The 18129-nt window shown below is 37.6% G+C and overlaps 1 protein-coding gene across 17 annotated transcripts in view; it reads left to right on the top strand.

Moving 5' to 3' along the window:
* The window catches only part of RIMS1 (regulating synaptic membrane exocytosis 1), a 305714-nt gene extending 288991 nt beyond the window's left edge, over positions 1-16723 (top strand). For all 17 annotated transcript variants that reach the window (XM_041410580.1, XM_041410597.1, XM_041410592.1 and 14 more), the window contains 5 exons: positions 9087-9228; positions 12736-12848; positions 15198-15299; positions 15984-16123; positions 16505-16723. In XM_041410580.1, coding sequence (XP_041266514.1) covers positions 9087-9228; positions 12736-12848; positions 15198-15299; positions 15984-16123; positions 16505-16723 — 716 coding nt within the window. The remainder of the gene's footprint in view (positions 1-9086; positions 9229-12735; positions 12849-15197; positions 15300-15983; positions 16124-16504) is intronic.
* The last annotated feature ends 1406 nt before the right edge of the window (positions 16724-18129 follow it).

The following is an 18129-nucleotide window of genomic DNA, read 5'->3' as shown; positions in this document are numbered from 1 at the left end:
TCAGAACTTTACCATAAGTTGAAGATCTACAGAACTGTATTGTGCACGTTTTAAATTTTTTCCTCATTATAATTCTATTTGAAATAATTCTCTTCCTTTGGCTTAACAAATGCTGAGTAATTTCCTTTCTCCATTCTGGCTCTAATCATCCTGAGAAGGCACATTGGTCCCTACAATTTCAAATGCTAGTTGATAAAGATGTGTTAAATGAATTGATTCTTAACCAACTGCAAAATGAAATTATAATACATTTTCAGAATAGACTATCAGAGAAACTGAAAAATTTGACATAGAAACAAATATTGCAAAGTCTATTTCCTCAAAAGGAAGATTAAAGATGAAAGAGACAATTAAAAAATGAAATTCTGTTCTCAGAATGCACATGGGCATTTCAGAGGCAGTGAAACTTTTTTAACTCTGCAGTGCTCAAGTCCCTCTAAGACAGTAACATCATTTAGACTTTTCTGCTGCATAACTGTAACTTAGTATTTAAGGCTAATTTGATGTTTTCTCAGGTTTGCAGTGTTTCAGGTGGTTTTGTACCAAATTCATGCAAAATAAGTCAAAATCACCAGGACAGAGAAATGTGATTCTGAATTTATCTGACTCCTCATCAAATTTTGACCAGCAGCATTAAAAAAATGCATGACCATTGACCAAGGTTGCTAAGAACATTTTATGCTTTTCTCTGCTTGCACATAACTGGAAAATGCACTGCTGACTGAATTTTTTAACCTTTCAGCAATATATTACGAAGTGCTAGCTGGCAGGTAGCTCAGTCCTTTTTTCACTGCAAGGCCCTGTAATGTAATCACAGTTGTAAAAGGAACTTGTGAGTGAAGCAACTTGATCATTCCTCGCAGTGCTGCGGTGCCAAGTGGTTACAGGATAACGAGGGAGAGGCAACGCCAGGACCCCAAAGATTTATTCTACCCAGAAACCTCACAAGTTATTTAAACAAAGGTGAAGCTCCTTTAGGTGCTGGCTGCTTGCTAAGGATTATATTGTAGCCAATGTTTAATTTTGCTTAAACCAAAGGTAAGCTTGTATTTTCTGTGTTTTACCGTGGTGAGCCTGTTCATGAGTCTTGCTTTATTTAGCAATGTATGGTAGTCTGGAGTTACAACTTTGCAATGTTACAGTCACTAAAGAAAATCCAGAGTCGGTGTGGTACGATGCTGATCTGATACATTAGAAATGATCTCTTAAAGGCTGGTTATTAACATTTTTAAAGGGAAATGTGATACCCACCTGGGAGTTGCTGGTAGTGGTAAAATAAAACTTAGATGGCTTGATAGTTGCAGTCAGAGCAAATCAAACTACGGGAAAGGTAAAGCATTTTCAGATTGTTTTGCTGGTTGGTAATTGAGATGAAAAGGAAGGGACTCTTTCTGAAGCTGTAATATCTCCTGATCAGTATGCTGTGTACTTGTATTAGGGTTGAGCTATTATTCAGAATGTTTTCAACTGTACAAAAAGGCATGTAATATCTTTTTACTGGAAGATACTTTAGCACTAGTGGTTTTGACAGTGTTTTAATTGACAGGTTTTTGGAGATTATTAAAATAGACTTTAGGCTGCCATCATGTACAGCACATAGTTCTTAGGAAATTTTTTGAAGATGCACAATAATAATGAATTTCTTTATTAGTGATGCCTTATAAATTTTCATATTGGTGGTATCATCTTGTAAAATATTGTCTTTTATTAATCACAATGTCGTGTTATGTTTAATAATAAATACTGAACTACTCATAATTGTGAAGACTTAATTAAAAGGACTCAAATTTACTAAAATTGTAATGGCTGTCTGAAACTACAAAAGTAATCACTTAAATATGTATAAGTTCCTAATAAAATGAAGTGTTGGTTTAGTTTATCTGAAAAATCTTTCTTTTTTCTGCATTGCATTTCATTTTCCCTTGCTGTATTAATTGCAAGCTGTGTCCCAGCACCCTTGCCTTGGACAAATGTTATCTCTATACCATAAGTCAGTTCTCTGTGAGGGCTTGGCTGGTTAAAATAATGTAATATAGGGCTGTGTTTTAAATTAAAAATGTTATTGTTGAAGTGCTAACAGCTCTTTTGAGCTTCTTATTTTGCTCTGTCTCATATTCTCCTCCCATCTAACAAAAAAGCCAAGAGTATATGAGAAAGCGAGTGCTTGATATTTTATAAACCGTTTATATAGTAAATAATTTGTTGGAAACATGGGTTTGTTGTTCTGATAATTGAATTTCATTGAAAATGGCTTAGGAGTTGAAGAACACGTGTACCTATTATCAGCTTCACTGACATATTCTGGTTTTATATAGCTCTTGCACATGTGTGAATAAGATAATTAAGATTCTTTCATTTCTGTATGTTTATAAAGTATGCTTAGCACAATCCCAGCAGTAGAAACTCATTGCTATAGATCATCTTTGATTGCCTCATTTTGGCTGACAGACAGGGGCTCTTTTCTCTTCACTACAAGTATGTGGACAAAAAACTTAATCTTCATAAAGTAGTTTCAGAAGCCATAACTGCTCTTTTTCTGACCAGATATCCTTGTTTTGCCTTAAGATACATATGTCCTGGTTAAACACAGGTTTTCTTCCCTGACATGAAAAAATCATAAGTATCAGAATAAACATATAAAACACATGCTTGTTTCTACTTTTTTTTTTCAGTAAATATGTCTAAGATTTTTAAAGGAGATACAATTTGTAAAAGCAGTTGCTTAAAGTTTTGAGACCACTGTCAGGTAGTAAAAAATGGCCTGATTTTCCACTTCTTGTTTGCTTTTGTTTTGATGCTTTGCACTATTCCTGTCATTTGCTCTCAATGTGCTACTCCTGTTTCATGCAAGCCACTAGGAGCTGTTGGATAAGTTGCTTTGAAATCTAAAACTGTTAAGAGTCTGACTCTGCAAGTTTGATTTTCAGTGAAAAATACAGTCAAAAGGTGAGATTCTGCTGTACAATGTCTAAAATGCCATCAAAGCATTGATAAAACCATTGGCATGAATTCAGTGAAGTCTCCTTTTCTTGGGATTGGTGCTTTTTGTTCCTTTGCTCTACATATGTCAGAAAAATATATTGTGTATATTAAGGGGCTAATTGCATTATCTTTTGTGTATTATCTGAAAGTATTTATTGGGAGTGAAAGGTGTTTGCCAGATGAGTTTGTGACTTTATAAATACAGCTTTGAGATACAGTTTATTCCAAACTTCTGATAAAATTTCTTCTCAATGAATTGTTCCAGCTGAAAAGGTAAATATTATTTTGAGAAGGTTTTGTAATTTATATTAGTATAAATTTTTTTGGTAGATTAGTTTTAATAAATAGAGATGGGAAGAAGTATATGATGGTTTATATTTGGATTTTAAAATGCAGGATCTGACAGAATATCAACAGCATTCTCCCTTTTTTTAATATTTTGCGTGCTATTTGGAAGAAGCACAATTGCTATAATATTTCACATCTTTTTAAAAAGAGAATTATATTCTGGAGAGTATTGCAGAGTACACAGAATTGAAAGTAAAGGGGAATATTGCATTATATAAAGTTTAGAAACTTGTATTGTTGAAATTTTTTTTTAAATGTCAATTTTTTTACTATTTATCTTCTGTCCATAGTCACTATGTACTTTCAGTCTTAGTGATCAATGCACTGCTGAGTTCATCTGAGATATGTACACATTTAAAAAATTAAATACTCTTTGAACTGTTTATTCTTTTTCTTCTGTCTCTGTTTAGGACCATAAGCCAACGGGCACTTTTTCAATGTTGTTTAAAAGCACTACATGCCAAGTGAGGGGGATTCTGCAGAAATTGTAACCTAGCAGGTCTCCAAGCAGCTAAATTTGAAGTTGTAAAAATCACTAACACATCAGAAAGGTCCAGAAGTAAATGTGCCCTTGGCTTTTCTTTTTATAGATCTTTGAGGCTGACCCTTACTGTTCCAGTTGACATAATCTTGTTGGTGTCTCACACACAGTGTACAAAACAGCCATATGGTCACAGTCCTGTCCGGTTTCTGTCAGAGCTGGTTTGGATCTGTAGTCCTTTTAGGCTTTCTTTGAATGCAAGAGTGTACTTGAGACTGCAAATAAATTGCCCTTGAGCCCTGCAATGACACTTCCTATGATCCCTTTCATTAGTAGATTTAGCAGTGGTGTATGCTTTGTTCTCTTGTGTGTTCTTTTGAACCAGTCATGAATTTTCACATACTTGGGTGCTGCATGTGTGTAAATTTGCTTCTTTTTTGGGTGCTAACCAACTAGTTGCCCTCAGGTACGACTCTGGGCAATGCTCACTTAAGGCACCTCTCTCCACAGGCAGCACATAGAGGGTCATGTCAGGATTGTCTTCTGCCCTGCAGTGGTCTCTAATACCATCCTCTTGACTAAGCTGCCAAGCTCATGTCCTTGCACATTCTTGTATGTCCCCTAGGCTTGACCCATGGCATGTAATATGCACCTTGGCACCTTGGATGAAAGCTTTGCTCCAGCAGCCCCTCATCATTTCAGACTTCCTGAACTGAAACAAGAGCAAAATGTAGTAACTGCCTCCAGGCACCACATGGAGCACAGAGGAAAAGCCAGGCCAATGGTGATGCCATGTGCAGCCATGCCTTTGCTAAGTGGGGCGAGGCCGAAAGGGGCGAATGTCTGGCATGGTCCTCTCTGAACTGGATTTACATTTAGAATGTAAAGCTAGCTTTGAAGTATCTGTAGTAGGCCACCTTAAATCTCTAGATAATATCATTGACCCTCTCACTATAATTCTGTTGTTAATAGCTCCTGGCTCCTAGACTTCAGAGTGATTAGGCTGTAGAGAAATTTGGAACACATCAGATGCTTTGATATTTTGTGCAGATACAAGGTAGAGCACAGCTGCTTTTTGCTGTGCTTTGTTGCTCAGATGCTGGTCTTTGTTAACTTACTTTTGTCAGGGAAAATCAAAATCAAGGGCCAGTTTCTTGTCAGAGCGAACAGGAATCACTATAGACTGTATTTATAATAAGAGATGGAAATAGCACATTGCACACGCTCATCAGCGTGTTGCAGCAGGACTGCTGCTGTTGATTAATTGCAAAATGCTTACAAGCTGTGTATATTTCGTAGCTGCAGGTGGCTGCTTTATGATGCTTTGGGATCAATTATTAAATCTGAAAAAATATTCATCACAGTTGCTTTTTAGTAGTTTTTCTCTAGCTTGTACCTGTTAAGCCAGGTGTTTACATGTAATTTATGCACATCTGAATATATTAATGCACAGTCTGCATTCCTGCATGTAGAAATCCTTACACAGTTGACACAGCAGAGAAGCACATAGACCATTCAGAGTAAATTTTACATCTGACTGATATTCAGTATACAGACATTCTCAGTCTTTACTGAGAACGAATATAGTGTAATTTACACAGTGCATGCAAATGACTGTGATGTATTATAAAATTTAATTGCACATATCAAACTAATAAAGATTTGGAGCAGGATCAAGCTTTCTCCAACAGACACCCTGACAAGAGCAGAAAATCTCAGTGTGTCATAGCATAGATATTGAGATTGAATATTTTATGAACCTGTATTATTCATGTAAAGACAGCATTCCAAGGATATATGCAGAGCTGTTATAATGAAAGTAATACAAGATGAAAGTGGAAGTTTTCTCAAAGAAGTATTATCAATAGCAGGGAAAACACTGGTAGTTGTTTTGGATCCCTTATTTCATTGTGCAGTCAAGGCAGGACTGGAATTGTACCCCAGAGTGAGTTCACTTTAGCAAAATACCTTTAGAAATAGAAGCAGTTCCCAACTCATCTGCATGCTAAGCGCCTCTCTCCCTCACAGAACTAGGTTTTGCTGAAAAGCTTACAGGAGCAGACTAACAAGATAAACCATCTCTTGACTTTTTGTGTTAAAATTGCAAATATAATGTATTATATCATGTAAGATATGAGATGCATAAGTGACCAAGGTTAAAACTTCCAAAACCTGTGCAATAAGTATTTTGATTCTTATCAATGGGCAAAAGCAATTTTCTCTATGCCATAAAACTCTTGCTGTGTTTCGTCATTCTGTTGGGTTACTGTTAAATTTCTAATTGTACTTCAGAATATTAAGACTGAGATTATAAAAGTAAATAAATTGGAGAACTCTAGTTTTCCTGGGAAACATTGTGAGTATTAATAGCAGTTATAAGGGGAGGCAAAAGTATGCTTTTGATTCTTCAAACTGAAAAGTAAAAATGCTGCTGAGAACAGAGAAAGAAGTAGAATCTGGGACTGTAAGACAGAGAGCAGTCACTTGAAAAGTATTTGGAAAAAAGACAGTCTGGTACTTGCAGCTCAGCAAGACAAGATTTTGGCCATGCACAAGGATTCCTTCTCCAGGGTCTGTGCTTTTCAAATCTGTGGAGCAAAGAAGTGTGTTTAAAGATGAGTACCAATGTTATCTATGACAATGTAACATTACTCTTTAAAAAAAAAATCCATCTGCTATTTTCAATCTCTACTGTGGCTCAAAGCTAAAATATTAATTTTTGTAATTTAGTGAATGGATATTTTTACAGTTATTATTTCTGTTGCTATATTTATTATCTGTCCCAACAACCTGGCTCTCACTGTTAAATTTCAGCACCCACCATGTTGTCCAGGTAGTCCAGAACAACATACCTTTACCAATTAGTGCCAGGACCGTGATGGTTTTGTAGCTACCTCTAGAGTCTCCTCATTTACTTTTCCTGAGCCCTGAATACTAATCCTATTCAGCTGAACACATTTCAGGCTCTACCCTATTATATCTTCCAGGTCATGCTTCCTGATCTGGCTGGCTCTGGGAATGGAGACAGGGGGTAAACCACATAATCTCATATGCTTTCTTAGGTTGTTAGGAGCAGATTTGAAAAGGCATACTTTCAGGCAGATCCAGCTGAGTGAGAGAGAGAGAGATTAAGAAAACAATGTGGATGGAAAATGCATACCTACAGAAAATGTGAAAATCCTGCTTTGGAGTACAACTCAGTATGTGGCTTATACTTTCTAGGTGCTGTTTGAGTTATTTTTCAGGCTGATCCTGCCTATCAGCATTGACATGCTGAACACACCCTCAGTTTTTAAAGAGAAAGTTCAGGACCAAATGTAGTGTTTGGGTTTCTACATACTGAGTCACTGAATCTCCAACAAATCCCTCCCACAGCCACCTGCACTGTGTAAGAGTGGAGCCTGGTCTGCCTGGTGTACCTTGCCTACCCTACTTCACCACACATTCAGCAGCACTGGTTAATGTGTTTTCAGCTGACCAAGGACTGGCCATGTGGATGAGCTGTAGTGGCCTATAGGAAAACCTCAGAGCTGTTGGCCTCAGAAGAGAGGAAAGGATCTGTGGAAGTAGTTAATCTGTTCTACACAGAGGCATTTGGCAGCTTAATAGACGTAGATAAACAAACCCAGGTCCAAAAAGCTTAAGAGGCAAACCTCAGCCCCTTTCACTGTGGGCGTGTCTTCTCTAAGCTCAATATAGTAATTCTTTCACTTTGGCCATGTTTGCTGTTTCCTTGAGAGCTTCAGAGAGGTTACTCTGATAGCTCTGTGGTATGATTTCTCCTTGCCCTCCACCAGCTCTGCAGACCCAAAGAGCAAGGGCCAGCTGATCTCCACAGCCTGTTTAAACACCCTGGGGAATGGGCAGGCTGTGTGGAGGCTACAAAAGCCTTAAGTTTTATTGTGATGAATAAGATCTGTCAAGATCTGTCAGTTTCAAACATCAACAATGTGCAACAGGATGGTGAAAAATTTTTCAGAGCAATTCAGTCTCCACAGCAGGTGGAGATGGAAGAAATATTTGCTTTTTCATCTGTTTCCCTGAGCAGACCATGAAAAAGATGCATGCAGATTTTCCAGGGGTGAATAAAGGAGCACTGAAATGAAGGGGTAAATGCAGAAGAATGTTGTAGCATGTACTTATGTGAAACTCTGTCATATCTATTACTTTCTGAGAGAAAAGATAAAATATGTACCCATTGAACTTTGGGCATATTTTGAACTAAATTTAAAAAAAACCAGGACAATGAGTTTGAAGACAGTACGTTATTGCATCACATGGTGGCTTTGGTGGAAGAAATTTAAAGATCATTGAGAACAACTGTCATCATCTAGAAGACTGATTTCTGCCATGTGACAGCAGAATTCACTCTAGATCAGCCATAATGCATAGAGAACCTGTAAAGGACTGGAAGCTCTTCTTGCTCAAGGAAAACATGAAAACTTCTGGGTGAAAATGAAATTGCATTTTAAAGGACGTGGGATAGAAGCTTGACCAAAGGGATGAAGTCTTTAAACGATTTCAAAATATTTACATTACTTTCTAATCCTACAGTTGCAAGCCTAGAGTCTGACTGCCCAGAGAGGTTGTGGAGTCTCCTCACTGGAGATATTCAAGAACTGTTTGGACACAATCCTGTGCAATGGGCTCTAGGAAGCAGGGATGTTGAACCAGATGCTCCACTGTGGTCCTATCCAGCTTAACTATTCTGTGGTTTTCCAAACAAATTCCCCAAGAGTTATTTCTGTTTCAGAACTACTGAGATAATATGTTCTGTAAAGTCCACTGTTTGCTTTGAAGACATTTTGTGGTGAGAAGTAAGAATTTGCCAAGTCAAAATACATTATATTTTTGATACTATGTATCTTAGTATTTAACATTTTTCTGTGGAATGCATAAAGGATTGTTTTCCCTTTTTTAAATTTTTCTGTGAGAATTGTATCTTCTTTTGCAGTCACTCAACCTAGCAAGGTGGCTAGAGGCATATTACCAAGTATGTGGTTAGTAGACAGTATCATGACCTGTCTACATATCAACTGTGTAAAGGCTATTAACAAGACATCTAATTTGTAACAGTTTGCCCTAATGAAGATCTTCAGATTGCAGCCTTTTAAAGAAAAGTCATTTCCAGTTTGTAATTGAGGAAGAGTAATTGTTTCTTCAATCAGAATAGTCTTTTTATGTTAGTAAATGAGAAAGACCAAGTCAGATCACCATTCTTGCAAGGCTTTGCTGTAAGTTATTCTAACTGTTGCTTCTTTTTCTCTGCTTTCAGAGGCTGGCAGCAAGAAGCTAAAGAGCACGATACAGAGAAGCACAGAAACAGGAATGGCAGCAGAGATGAGAAGTCGTATGGTTCGACAGCCAAGTCGAGAATCCACTGACGGCAGCATAAATAGTTATAGCTCTGAGGGCAAGTGAGTGGCATTAAAAATATCAGTAATGTAGGAGAAGTTTCTAAAAGTAGAAGTTTCTTTCCCATTACTTGGGATGTCCCACATTCTAGCTGAGGGGAATAGCTTTGTGTAAAAATTCTTCCTCTTGAAACATTTGAAAAACTGAACTATTTTAGGTACATAGCACAAATTTCATGGAAATTGAAACTGAGACAGAGCTTCGTAAGAATTCTTATTTTCCCTGTCACCCAGTGAGGCATTTTTTTCATCAAAAGACAACTAAATTAAGATTACATTATTCAAAACAAAACACAGGAATGCTTTTTCTTTGAGATTTGTTGGGATTACCTCATAGTTAAACTTCACATGTTTTATGTGAATCCCTGTGATATGAAACTCTGTGCAGTAGTACTAGATACAAAGAAAGTTTAATTTGGAGTTGTTCCAAGTGTCTTCTTAAGAGCTGTAAACACAGAGCCCAGCTGTCCCATCAGCTGAAGTCAGACATACAGCTGTGGGGAATAGGGCAGCTGTTTCCATTCACTGCTGAACAATTTGATATGTCGGAAAGGAGAACAAAGGCAGTTCTGACACAAAAACGTACAGGAATATTCCAGCATCCTCACAGTGGGACTCTACTGTGTGTGCCCAGGTGTAGTGGTTACTAGGGAATTCTTAGAAGATGACTTCCCAAATAAAGGGGAAATTGGGAGTGGGCAAACGCACCTTTATAGACCTGGGAAAAAATGAGAGATTTGGACTTCTTGGCTTCACCTTTTTGTATGCTTACTGTGTTACCACAATTGCTGCTGCATATTGTATAAGGCACAAAGAGCCGAGGCTGCTGTGATGGTGGTGGCAAGGATCTGTGTAAAGGTGCCTCTATCATCAGATCTTCTCACCACTCTAATTTTTTTTGCAACACTGTAACAGGTTGCCCAAAGAAATTGTGGATTGGTTTATCATTGGGAGTGTTCACAGCCAGATTAGATGGGGTTTTGAGTTACCTGATTTAGTGAAAGGTGTGCTTGTGCATGGCACAGGCATCACAACTTGATGACTTTTAAGGTGCCTTCCAATCCAAACCATTTTATGGTTCTGTGATAATGCTAAGCATTTTAATAGCCATGTAAGAAAAACAGGCTCCATCATGACTAATACAAAACCAAAGCAGATAAAGATCAGATGAAGAATGAGGGACAAGAGTAAAATATCCCAGTGTTTTCCCCATTATGATTCCTTGACAGGCCATTACTTTTACCCTTTCAACACTTCACCCTGCCATTCTCTTTCCCTTCTCTTAGGCTGGAGTGTCAATCTGTAGGGCATCAGTTACTCACCTTGGTGACAAAAGGCCAAATAAACTGGACCCTTTAGGGAGGAGCTGGGGGAGCCTGTTTCCCTGGTTAGCAGTGGAGAGGAAAGGTGGGAGCCCAGCACTAAGGCTGAGCACATTTTCAGGGGAACAGCTTAATCCTCTGTTCCACCTTCATTGTGTGTATATAGATTTGGCAGGGCTAGGGCAGCCAAGGTCTGGATATGGAGGTCACAGCAGGCATCTGCAGGACAGAAAGGTAAAGCCATAAATTGCTGATTTGAGAATCATCCTCTGAGTAAGGCAGTGAGGAAAGCAAGCTTGAGAAGTGAACTGAGTGCTTGCACCCCAGGTACCTTGTCATGTTCTTTTCCTTGACCCTTACGTGGAGTTCAATGGATTAGAATTAATGCGCATTAAGATTAATATGTACTTCCAACCTTCATTATCATATGTATAGCCAGAAGTGTGGTCTCAAGTGAGTATTTTCAATGTTGTTAGTCAGCCTATGGCAAAATGTAACACTTTTTTGGAAAAAAACCCAATAAAACAGCAAGAAGCATCTCATAGCAGATGCAAAAGTGAAAGGATAGTGCCACTGGGGAGAGAAGCAGATAGTATCTTGGTGTTGAACTGGAAACCTTGAGATTCTTTTCTTCCTCCATCTAAAGAAACCATATTTAGAAAAAGAATTTAAAACTAAATTTCTGTGAAAAAGCTTAGCTTTTGAAAAATAAATAGTTTTCTAAATAAAAACGCAGTGCCAAGGGTATGGCATGAAGCTGAATCAGGGAAGATTTAGGTTAGATGCTAGAAAAAGTTTTTCTGCCCAGAGAATGGTCACAACAACAAGCCTGACAGAGTTCAAGAAGTGTTTGGACAATGTTTTCAGGCACCTGGTGAGATTTTTGGGGCTGTCCTGTGCAGGGCCAGGAGCTGGACTTTGATGATCCCTGTGGATCCCTTCCATCTCAGGCTATTCTATGATTCTATGATATTTTCTGACCGGCTTCAGTCACCAACAGTCAATAAGTTTAATGCAGGCATAGAAAGAACAGTTAGTCTTCAAGAGAGGAATGGACTTTTTCTATGCAACTACTGGATTGGCAAAGAACTGTGAATTGAATGGCTGAAGCACACAAGCCTGATGTGCGGAAACCAAAGCTTTTAATACTAGGTGCTTTTGGTTTTATTAGGAAGTTTGTTATTATTTTTGCAGTCTAATAGGGAATTTCATTTGAGGAAGAAGAAGAAGTGGCAGATGACCTGCTGGGGAATACGTTGTCTAGACTTGGTTCAGAGTCTGTTCTTTTATTTCTCATAATTGTTATAAGGAAGTCAAAGCTGAGTCTTCCCTCCATGGATCACTCTTTCTCTCTCTTTGATTTTTTCTTTAGTTATTGTTTGGAGATTGTATATCTATTTTTTTTAAAAGTGGATACTATGGAATATAAGGAAGCCGCTTGGTAAAGTACACATTATAGCATCATAGGATAGCTTGAGTTGGAAGGGACCTGTAAAGGTAATTTAGTCTAACCCCCTGCCCTGGGCAGGGCCGTATTCAAGATGAGGTTGCTCAAAGCCCTGTCTAACCTGGCCTTGAATGTTTCCATATACGCTGTGCTGATGTGTTACAGTTCAGTTTGTATCGTTACAGAGGGGTGGGTAGCAACTGCAGATCCAGATTTGTCTGCCAGAATATTTTGTTTCGAGAGTGGCATTAGGTTTAGCTCTGATCACCACTACTGCTAACTACCTGCCAGTTTACTGCTTCTTTAAACAGCTGCAGCAATCAGATTAATTTAGTGTGTACGTCTCTTTTCCCTGTTTGTTCTAACTGATACAGATGGGGTTTGGATCAATGTAAATCACACACTCACTAATGAAGTATAGGCTATGAAATTTCATTAAGCTTTTTATTATGTTTTCTCATACAAGGTCATTTGTGGTCTATTTACCTATCAAGCTCTTCACTGCTCCTGGAGACTTCCTTAGCAAGACCTAATTTATGGACTACTTCGAGTTGATGTGCAGAGTTTCTCTACACTGCTTTGGGGTCCATGGGAAACATATCATTCCTGATGCTGCAGAATGATTTGTGGTTGTGCATCCTGAGCTGCTTGCCTTTTATCAGTAGTACTTTTGTGGTAAATACTGTAGGATGACAGAAATTAATCCTATTCTTATTCTTAACCAGCTCTTTTTTTTTTCAGTTTAATATTTCCTGGAGTACGGTTGGGTGCTGACAGTCAGTTCAGTGATTTCCTCGATGGACTGGGACCTGCACAGTTAGTAGGCCGACAAACACTAGCAACCCCTGCCATGGGTAAGAATGATATGTTCTCCTCTGTTAAATGAATAATAAGACAACCAACTAATGCACACACTGGCAGACTACAGCACCTAAAGGATTTTTACCAAGTGTCTTCCTTCATTGTCAACATGAAGGTCCTATCTGCAGTCACCAGCGTTCCTATCATGGCAGCACCCAAAGTGGGGTGAGAAACTATTTGCTCCATTTGAGGTACTGGCTAATCTTATTTGCAATTTGAAGATAGGGGTTTTACTTCCCACACAAAAGTATTGTGACTTCTCCAATCGTAGCTTGCTGCAAAATCTCAGCTGTTCAGAGTTCATATTTACTTGACACAGATTATATTGGATGTGACAGAGGGCTTCTGGACAAACTGCACTTTTCCAAGTTTAGTTCATTTAACTCCAGAAAGTGAATCTTCTGGAAACATTTGCAATGACCAATAATCAGTCGCTGATAAAGCCAGTGCTTGTCGTGAGAGACACAAAGTCCTTTTCTACAACAGCTGCTGGGGTCTGTCTGTGATCTTCTCTATTTTCCAGACCAGTCTGTAATTTCCTTTAGCAGCATTAGATGTAGCTTCTTTATGAACAGGGTATGAGTTGTATAAGAAGTACAAGAGTGCAGAACTGTGTAAGTATCTTTGGAAACATCTGGGGCTGGAGTTCTTTGGGGGTTTTTTACTTATATATGAGCAGTTCTTAGACATGCTTTAGGATGCTAATTGAGGAGTCCTTGATCCACTACTGTAATAATACTTCTCCTGCTGGAAATTATAATGGCCAGTACTTCAATAAAACTGTCATGGTAAACTAGCTTTAGGAAGGGCTACTGAAACACATCTGAAAAAAGAGAGAGAAACAGGAAAAAAAATTGCAAAAAAGTGTTCCCTTCCCAACTGATGAGCAGAGGAAACCTATATTGAGAATGCTCTGAGGACCCTCTAAGGCAAAACTTGCTGTATAAATCCAAATGACTGCTACTAAAGCATTCATAAACAGTAAACTTATTAAATTAGCATTTTTATTATTATTTTGGAAGAAAATTTTTAGTGAGATTATTTGTCCAATAAATATATAAATGGCTTTATTGGCATGTATATGTGTCTACATTTCTTCAGTTTCTTTACTGTAATCTTGTTTTGTGACTAAAGATTTTTCTGCAGATAACTTGAGTAAAACATTTATTTTGACTTTTTTTAGACCTTTATCCACTATAGGCTCAAGTTTTGGCCCACAAAAAGCACTCCACTGTGTTTTTGAACAATTTTAGAAGATCTGCTCTGTGCTATCCTTTCATTAGTGATGATTTGAAGATGTTTGGATTATCGCTCCCCCTTCTGGTTACCTGTTGCATGTTTTATTTTGGATATGAGATAGAGATGTGCTCTTAAGAAGGCTTGTTGGAATTTACCTCTGAACTATTTTTAGTGCAAAACACGGCTGTGTTTATTCAAGCAAAGTTTAATTGATAAAAAAATCTTTGTTGCTGTTCTGTCATACCTCACATACCAAGGTATAAACACTGCTTTAATATGCTGTTAGAGAAACATGTGAAAATCTCACACCCAATTAATTTCAAAATGCTGTTTCTCTAAATCCAGACTCCAAATTCTATAGTTCAGGATCAGCTATTTGTGAATTTGGTTTTTTTTTATACAATCAGAGCTTACATATCAAATATAAACATACTCACATGTATCATGGATGTATTTAATTTATTTGCTCAAGTGTCACGTAGTTGCTCATGTCATACTGTGCATTTTTTATTCTAAATGGCCTATTTTAATCTATTTTAATATAAGTTAGATTTCTACTCAGCTGATTCCATGATATATGAAAGCATAGAGATACAATGTTTTGAGCATCAGTACATAGTTTACTGCCCTTGTGTTTTATTGATCTAGATCAGAACAGTGCTTAGTCTCAATGTAAGCAGTTCCCTTTTTCCGCAGGAAATGTCATTTGTCAAAACTCAGGCAAGGAAACAAGTTTGACTGTTTAGAAATGAAAACAGTTTCTTTTTTTAACATGTTGTGACATTTTAGTCACACCAAAAATGTGTATGGAATATTGATAAAAATTGAAAAATTGTCACCTGTGTGCTTGGTGGAGACTTTTGAAGAAAAAGATGCCTCTTTTTAGCTGGTATGAACTGTATACCTAGAAAGGGAACCATGCTCCCTAAGTGTATATTATTTAGTCCTTGTTTAAGGATGGAGAAGCTAAAGGGATCATAAGGAGACACAACAAGCACAGTAATGCAGAAGAATAATATAAAACTAGTCTTTCTCACTCTTATACCTTTCTCCTGTGCTGTACTGCTTCTCTAAAATGTGGGCTTCTTTCTTCTCCCTCTCAGGTGACATCCAGATTGGAATGGTGGATAAAAAAGGCCAGTTAGAAGTAGAAGTCATTAGAGCCCGTGGCCTCACACAAAAACCTGGCTCCAAATCTACCCCAGGTATGGGAAAAAAACTATACACAACAATGCTTCAAGAAGGGAGCAGCTTGTGCTAGTGTTTCTGTCAGTGTCAATAATTTACACAATGTATATTGTAATAATACTGTATAATTTTATAAGAACATTTGCTGAAGTTCTACTTATCTATAGGAACAATTATTAGAGAAGATTTAGAATCAATAGCCCAACCACTGCTTATTCTAAAACCTGGAACAGTTATTTTAGATGACATTTAGTGAAAATGGTACTTTGCAATCTCTTTAAGAGCTAGAGATGAAAGTGCAATTCGTGTCTGTATCATTGGAGTGGCAGAGTCGTAAAGGTTCCTTTTGCTTTGAACTATCTCTGACCCCTAAGAATTTATAGAGAATCCAAAATAGCTGTCAGTGACAGTCAACTCCTGGAAAAAGAAAATGTTTTTAAAATGACTGACATGAAGTGTAATTGTTGTTAGTAAGATCTTAGATCATTATATTCAAAGTTTATAAAAATCAAATTGAATTCTTGTGGGCTGTGTCACCTTTTTTATGAATATAATTGTATTCAGATTATACAATTGCAAAGATGAAATGAAAATAACGTGTGTCATTTTCTTTCTACTCTGCTTCCTTTTAAGGCATTTGTCCTCCATTTCAGATGTGCACTGTAAGTCCAAACATAACATTCTTGATGTTCTGTTTGCAGCTCCATATGTTAAAGTGTATTTACTGGAAAATGGAGCATGTATAGCTAAGAAGAAGACAAGAATTGCAAGGAAGACGCTTGATCCTCTGTACCAACAGACACTGGTTTTTGAGGAAAGTCCACAGGGTAAAGTCCTTCAGGTCAGTTTCTTCTTAATCCCATTTTAGGCTGTCATTTGGGGAATCACTTGCATGTTTACTTAAATTTAACAAGTATGTGTAAATCCATTCCAACTCACTAAACATTTAATTTTATAAATACCATTACAGACATCCTTGTGGCTTGAGACTTGCAAAATGTCTCATTGCTTTAAACATTTCTCTTTTGTTACTCTTCTTCCTGTCCTGCCATGAGGTTTTTCCATGAAAGGGAAGCAGTCATTCACTCTTGAGCAGTCATTCACATTTTCCTTATGCTAACACATATAACAGCAAGAGTGAACATACACAGATTTAAGTATATAACCCTGTATAAGCATGGATTTGGGGACAATCATGAACCTTAATTTTATGTTCTTCCAGGTAATAGTCTGGGGAGACTATGGCCGAATGGACCACAAATGCTTCATGGGAGTTGCCCAGATCCTTCTGGAGGAATTGGATCTGTCCAGCGTGGTAATAGGCTGGTATAAATTATTTCCACCTTCATCGCTTGTGGATCCAACATTGACTCCCCTGACACGTAGGGCTTCCCAGTCATCTCTGGAAAGTTCAACTGGGCCTCCCTGCATTAGATCATAGTAGCAGGTGCTGTCTATTCAAAAACATCACCCAGGATAACAATTGGAACCAGATATTCACATGATCAACAAACATTGTTGGAGAGAGACAATCACTTCCGTTTTTGCTTGTAGTAGTTATCCAAACATATGTCTGTCTGTTGAGAGATGGCTTAAATTGACAGAACAAAGGTATATCACATACAGCTAATCTATTAGCAGCTACCACTGATGCTTATAATGAAAAAAAAAAAAAAAAGGAAAGAAAGGAAAAAAAAAAAAAAGAGAGGGACATTTAGATTTGACCTAAGTCAAAGATGACCCAAACTGGAAGCTCTCACTCTGTTAACAATGTTGTTTTTTCACATTTTGAGAGAGCCCTCAAGCAGTGTTACCTTCCTGGTGTTTCAGCAGTTTTTCTGTACTTGTCACTTCCACTAGTTTTTTGCCACGTGATTCTGCTAGTTTTGTAGAAGTCCTCACAATGCTAACAGAGACCCTTCCTTTCTTTTTCTAAACCAAACAAAAAAGGGCTGAAGCATATCTCTGTAAGCATCGTTAAAGTGTTCAACAGCCACAGTTACAATTCCAGCGAATTCAAATCGTTCCTTGGTTCTGGTACTTACAAGTCTTTCACATGGGAACCCAGAACAAATGACCAATCTAAGTTATATTCTTAAAAATAAAAATCATCACAGTGCCACTTTTATTTTGTAAAAAGCAGATATGTTTGCATTATATATATATATATATAACTTTTCTGTTTATGATGTTTTGCATGGAAGAATTTTGAAGAATTCTGCAACTACTGCTGGGGACTGGTATAAAGCAGCTTTAGTCTTAATTTTGACATTGAATATGTTACTGGTAATGCAATTTTCCTCCTAGAAATGGAGAGGAAATACTTACGTTTCTGTGTATAAATGTATATTTGACTTCCCAAAATGTTGACCAGGAATGAATTGAGCATATGACACTTTCAGCTGTACCCAGGCTTCTCTGATGTGTGTCAATTCAGACGCACCTGTCTGCCCTGGATAGAGCATGGTATGAGTTGTTCAGTGTTTCACTGGAGATTCCAGTTGAAATATTCTGCACTTACTAATGTTTTTACCAAATTTTAGTTTACATTTCTTTGAGATTGATGCAAGCACAAGGCTTGATTTTTTAACGCAAGATATCTTACTTTTTGAAAAAAAAAAATCAAATTTCAATTTGCTTTTTATTCATTTGAGTTCTTCTTGGCCTTGAATCCCTTGTGATATTCTGTAAATGTGCGAAGAACTGCAGATTCCTGCAGGTGCATTGATATGTTTCCCCTCCTTTTACAGGCCATTCAATTTTGTGATCACACAAATAGAGCAGCATGACTTGGAACTGTTCAAAGCTGCATGCACGTTTTGTAAAAAGAGATGAAAAAAGGTTATT

The sequence above is a fragment of the Onychostruthus taczanowskii genome, unplaced genomic scaffold (genome assembly GCF_017590055.1).
Source record: "Onychostruthus taczanowskii isolate IOZ18803 unplaced genomic scaffold, ASM1759005v1 scaffold33, whole genome shotgun sequence".
Classification (NCBI taxonomy): Eukaryota; Metazoa; Chordata; class Aves; order Passeriformes; family Passeridae; genus Onychostruthus; species Onychostruthus taczanowskii.
The sequence above is the reverse complement of the archived record's forward strand: the minus strand, read 5'-3'. Positions and strand labels throughout refer to the sequence as shown.